We start from the raw sequence: 6,649 nt of genomic DNA, 5'->3' as shown, positions 1-6,649 counted from the left end.
AAATATCAACGACGTATGATTAAAAAAAAAAACCTTTTTACTAAAATAGACTGAATATATTACTAGACTACTGAATATTATAAACTAAATGATTATAATATATTGTTTACAGCTCCTCATATTTGAATAAACACGATGCACTTGTATTTGATGTAACTATCCTAAAATTTCTCTAAATTGGCAAAAATCATCAGTGTCATGTCAGTGGCTAGACGCCCACTAGGCTTCACACCACATAGGCTTCTCCCAATGATCGCGAACAAACCGGTTTTGCGCTGCCCACATCCAGTCAGTTAACACGACCTTAACGATGTACTGTTAGCAAAAATACGATAAGATTACTTCTAGAATTGTTTTTTTCAAAACCCGTTAATGTAATATAAATTCAATTTATTCCCACGCTAGGCTAGTATCCGATGTGTGTGATTAATTTATCAATGGGTATAATCTGCCAAGCGTATCTCATTGTATCTGCCCGTGAGTGTCTCACGCGAGCTTCAAGCTCAGATGGAATTTCAAATCTCACCACGCAATCGAAACCTGCTCGATATCGAATACAAAATATAGTTATTAATCCGTAAATTTTCTTGATATTTTTTAAGCATTAAATGTTTAAAAATTTATAAATATTTTTGTACTCATCTTGTCATTAGTCTAGATTTTCTTAGACAAAAGTTTCGTGGCGAAAATAATATGACGAGGTATAATATTTTGACGTCAAAACATTAACCATATTGTAAAACGACGCGTATATATATAAGAAATTATACGAATTATAGGATATAAGAATATCAATTATGGCGATCTACAGAAGACAGCACAAGAAATAAAGATGAGCTTGTTATAATTTCCACTAGGCTTCACAAAGTCTATAAATTCATGTTAAAAGTTAATTATAAAAAACTTAAAAAACACCTACCACGGTGTACTGATTATAAAATAAATTCTTAGAACGAAACTAAAAAATGTTTTATATACTAATAATTCATATAATTAAAAAATACTGCCATGACTGAAGACAAATCTTTGACCAGTATGCGCTCATGCAACCGATCATCGTTGGGATCAAAGGTTCTCGAATGGCGCCACGAGTCGGTAGAAGTAATATGGTTAGGTATACCGACAGTCGCAGGCAGTCGCTGGAAGCTGACAGCGGAAGACTATTATAGCGATTTTGGAGGGAAGCCTATGCATTGCAGTGGACCTTTATCAGCTGAGAAATAAGAAAACTAGATATTGTAATCCAGGATTCAGAAAATTGAAACTCACCTATAAGATCTTTATTTATATTAAGTGAAATAAAGACGAATCTAATTTTAACATCTTGTTCACTGCACGTCAATGTAACATACATCTATTCGAATTGGATAATTTTCAAACTTGTGTCGTCGCTGTAATTCTACTGCTGCTTAGGTTTTATTTTGTTTCATTTTGTAATGTCATCATCATCACCATTTCAGTCGTAGATTTTCTAACTCTAGACAATAGCCTCTCCCATAGATTTCCAATAAGACCGGTTTTGTTATGGGACGTAATAAAATTGTAATTTATTATCATAACTTTGTCATCTAATGTTTATTTTTATCACATATATTCATCATCTAGATTTTTTTATACAGTGTACCTATATTTATACAGTACGGTGATAGAGAAATACCTTGAACAGATTTGAAAGTATCAGATACGCGTGAATCGGCAGACGTGAGGTACATCATCTCACGGTGTTTAGCCACGAGGGTGCCCCGAGCGGTAGCTCCTCCTTCCATTGTTTCAGACAATGCACTGTAACTCCTTACTAACGAGACATCGATATGGCCGAATTCATAAGCTCCAAGTGGGTTTAAAATTATTTTTATTTAAAAAACCAATAATTTCATTCAATTATTCAAAACAATATGCAACATAAAAGAAATGTGACTTATTAATCTTGTTTAGTAGGGCTCGATGTATATGGTATAGTAAAACAGATCATTATTTGATTAGAAAAACATATATGTATATTATAATATGATTGTAATTTGACTTTCGGTTTTGTAATGAAATTTATTAGTGACAAATAATAAATGTTTTAATTTCAGTAAAAACAATCCATTAATTTAAGTATTTTAGACCGATTATTTATCTTTCAATTAAAAAAAAATATGTTTAAAAATAAATCGAATAAATTATTTGAGTTCTTTTTTATATAAAACAATTAATTTATTTTCGCCTGCAATAACAGGGTAATAAAACTTTCAAAAAAATACCGTTACTAGATTGTTTATTTATCATTGGAAACTTTTTTAATGTGTGAAAATAAAACGAGTAATTTTTATTTTCTTTCTGTATATAATACAATTAACTTATTTTAACAATATTTAATTTATACATAATATATTTACGTATACTTTATATATTTTATATTTATTCTTATGATTTATTTTAGGCTTAAATAATAGGTTAAGAAAAGTTTTTCGAAACCGTTACTTTAATGGTACCATCATTTAAGCCGTAAGACGTTCACAGATGGACATTGGCTTTCCCTATAGATTTCCAATGAGCTCCTATTTTTTACCACATAAGATAAACGTTTAAACAAAAAATTTCAACAACAAATTAGTGGAGCTATAGCTACGTCACAGGTTTATCTTTCAACAATAGTCAACAACGTCTTTACACAAAAGACTGACGAAGACACGCTTTTCGATCCATAGACGAAACTCATAACATCGAGATTTTTTAATAAACGCTCAACGTTTATAACTCAAACTTACGCTTCAGCTATAACCCCGCAGCATTCTCACATTTGTAAAAACCATAATAAGCATTCGCTTTTGGCATATTGTATTGACACTCGATAAATATTTGCGAGATTACGCTGCGCCGAGATTGTGCGCGCGATCGTCTACATGTGGCCGGAGGGCACGAGCGTAGCATTTCTCTTATTAAGAAGTTGGGTCTCGGAGACCGGTCCCACTCTAGGACCGATATATCACACTTCACGTGCATTGTTTGTTGTTCATCCCAGCGTCTCAAATCAGCATTTAAGAGACACTAAAGATGTTAAGAATAAGTTAGTGTGCGAGGAAATATACTCGTAAAATTAGAATAACTATATTCTAATTTATACCTAAACCGTTGCACGTATTTATTAAAAGATCTTCATATTTTAATAAATACATGAAACGGTAATTTAAAGAAAATAAACTAACATGTGTGATAACTTTGGTGATAAAGATTTTATTAGACTTTTTTATATTTATACTAGTATTAAAACACTTTGAATGCAGGCCGCTTCCAACCGGTCTTATTGAAACTGTGGTAGAAGCAGCGGATGTCTTTTAGCTAAAATAATGATTATTAATGATTATGATGAATAATGATTATGAATGATTATAAATAATATTAGAAAGGTAATTGTCATAGTTTAGTCAATGCTTTAGGCTTAAAAGAGGTTCATGATACAATAATCAGAATATTACGCCAATTTTGAGCGGAAGATTTTTGTCATACTTTATTTTCCTTTAACAGTAAAGGCCGCAGGCCGCTTCCTACCCGCCCCATTTTAATTCTAGGGCCAAGGCCTATATCCAGCAGTCGATGTCCTACGCGTCCTACAATCATAACAGTTCTTTAAGAGAAAATTACAACTGCCCCAAAAGACGTCGGATTTTTGAAATATTAGGTATTGACCATAAAATATTGACACAACTTATCACATCTTTGAAACAATTCTGATGAATACTAAGTTATTTAATGGATTCAGGCGTTACATTGCGGAAGTCCATCCTAAATAAGAAAGGACCAACATCTAGCCACCTCCGCACACGCAGTGGCTGTCGTGCATGAAAGTGCACCGCCCGCCAGCCCGCCCGTAAATGCGCATGCGACAGACAATGCAAACCACACAACCGCCACCGCAAATTCACTCAACACGTGTTTCACCCCTCCACGGGGCATCTTCAGGAGTTGTTACACAGATTAGTGCTAAACACCGAGTGAGCTCAGTCCGCTGTCGCTTTGTTATTTATATGTCACCTCCTCCCCACCACAACTTAATGTCACGTGATCGACCACGTGGGTATTTTTTATTTTACCCTCTCTTACGCATTTGTTTTATTTGAGATTTTACGTAATAGACGAGTGCCCCGACCGATTCCCCAGACAAACCTGCAATAATGGAGAGGAGGAGACATTGACCTGCTCATTAAATACAGGTCCACTACCCGCGTGTCTTATTATTTCTAGCCGTTCCAACACGTCCATACGTAATCCTTTGCTACAGGTGTGCAGCACGTCATAGGAATGACCATGGGGCAAACTATGTCCAGTCTCTAATAAATGTTTAGAAAAATGAGATCTTTCAGGGCGATCATTTCTATATGCGGAAATATGCTCCTTATAACGAATGTTGAAACTTCGACCAGTTTGGCCCACGTACACCCCTTCACACCCACCACACTTTAACCTATAAATACCCGACTTTTTGTCAACCTCTGTTTTTTCCTTGCCGTTGCAAATCGCACGCCGAATAGTGTTGTTGGTTCTGAATGAAACAGAAACGCCGTTTTTTCTTAATATTTTAGATAATTTTTCGGATATTGGTCCCAAATACACTAAACTAGACCTACAGTTTTGGACACCGCGCTCAGGTGTCACCGAGTATAAAAGGCCCCTCACTCGCTGGTTCATCTTCTTCCTAATTAAACCATCCACCATTCTCCGCTCGTAGCCATTTGCAACAGCTATTGCATAAATAGTATTAAGTTCTTTATTATATGCTGCTACATTTAACGGGTATGTCATCAATCTATTTATATATGAATTGAAGGCCGCAAGCTTATGTTGCCAAGGATGACAAGAAGAGGATGGAATTACCAAATCCGTATCAGTTGGCTTTCTATATATTTCAAAAACGTGCTGACAATGTTCCTTTTTGATCGTGATATCAAGAAAGTTAATTGAATTGTTAATTTCAACTTCTAATTTAAACTTAATTTTTGGATGAAATTTATTTAAATTAGTTACAAAATTGTCCAAGTCTTGCCTTGTACCTGTCCAGCATATAAGAATATCATCCACATACCTATAATAGTAAAGGATGTTACTATTACCCACAATATATTTATTCTCATAGTTGTCCATGAAGATCTCCGCCATCAAAGGGGATAACGGAGATCCCATAGCCAATCCTTCACTCTGTCTATAATAACTACCGTTAAACCTAAAATAATTTTGTCGCATGCAAATTTTTGTTAACGTTGCAATTTCGTTCAGCTCCTCCGGATGCAGTGCCCTTCTCTCCAATAGATCTGATAATAATGATAAGCTCTCTTGGTAAGGGACATTGGTAAAAAGATTATCTACATCCAGAGATAAGAACAACGAGTTTTCTGGTAAGGTAACATCCTTCACTTTATTTATCAAATCGAGAGTATTTTGTAAACTATATTTTGGAGAAAATGCCGATTTTGATTTTATTATACTTTTTAACTTTTTCGCTAACTGATATGCTGGACAGCCAATGCATGAAACTATCGGACGTACCGGAACATTGTCCTTATGTATTTTAGGTAACCCGTACAACACAGGTGGCTGCGGATTCATCGGAACAATATGTTTTGATGAATTTTCGTGACTAAAAACGAACTTGGAACTATCTATAGCTTTTTTGATTTCTGTGTTGTAGCGGGTTGTTGGGTCCGAGCGCAGAGCAACAAAATCACCACTGTGAATTATATTATTGACTTTTCCAATGTAATCATTGTGATCTAAAATAACTATACTATTACCCTTATCAGCTTTCGTAACTATTAAATTATTGTCTCTAATTTTACGTTTTAATGATTTCGCCACTCTGATTTCGTCCACAGACGTGTTACTAGGTGAATCGTGCTTTTTTAATTCCTCAGCCACCACCGCCCTGACCGTATTACCTTTACCATTCATCACGCATGCTATCTCCGAATCTATTGCTAGTTCCTCCCTTTCTTTTTGTGTTAGTATTGGTGTTATGTTATATTTGCTACCCTTCTCCAGAAATGTTAACTCTTTGTTGGTTAATTGTATGGTAGTCATGTTTTTTACCCGTGGGTAGAAAACATGATCAGACTGCCCGTCACCATTACCGGCGCTGCCACCGTTATTACATTGCCCTACTCCTCTATGTACACCACCATTTCTGCCACCGGTTCCACCACCATGTTGAGCTGATGTTAACCTACGTAACTTATGAGACTGAATTATGTATTTATCATGCGCTGCCTGTGAAGCGAAATCTCTTGCCTTTTGGTCTAAAAGGTCAAATTCCACATTATGTAAATTGTAAACTAACTCGGTATGTAATACCTTCAAATGTAATTTCAGATTATCTCTAATCTTAAACCACCGGCGAGATTCCGCTTCTAACCAGACCTTCTGAGCCTTACGTATAGCCATATCAGCCGCATGGCTGACCGTGTTGGAACGGATATTAATATAACCCGGAATTACATTTAACCGCTTACACTGTTGGTTAAACCAAACGTTTTGAGCTGCCACCCGATGTAACTTAGTTAATTTGATGTATAACCTCGCCTGTTCAGCTAGGCATGCTGATCTTAAATATTTAATGGATTCAGGCGTTACATTGCGGAAGTCCATCCTAAATAAGAAAGGACCAACATCTAGC

General features: G+C 35.5%; 1 protein-coding gene across 1 annotated transcript; it reads right to left on the bottom strand.

The window, feature by feature from the left end:
* Positions 1–406: 406 nt before the first annotated feature.
* LOC137928982 (uncharacterized) lies at positions 407–6,417 on the bottom strand. The gene is made up of 3 exons (XM_068771990.1): positions 5,196–6,417; positions 1,658–1,795; positions 407–540 (listed from the first exon to the last, which is right to left on the bottom strand). Exons 1-3 carry the CDS (start codon positions 6,415–6,417, stop codon positions 407–409), a joined length of 1,494 nt encoding a protein of 497 aa, XP_068628091.1.
* Between the last annotated feature and the right edge of the window lie 232 nt (positions 6,418–6,649).

The sequence above is a fragment of the Battus philenor genome, unplaced genomic scaffold (genome assembly GCF_028537555.1).
Source record: "Battus philenor isolate CCGP_79_NKW_IND1 unplaced genomic scaffold, ilBatPhil1.0.hap1 SCAF_4, whole genome shotgun sequence".
NCBI lineage: Eukaryota > Metazoa > Arthropoda > Insecta > Lepidoptera > Papilionidae > Battus > Battus philenor.
The sequence above is the reverse complement of the archived record's forward strand: the minus strand, read 5'-3'. Positions and strand labels throughout refer to the sequence as shown.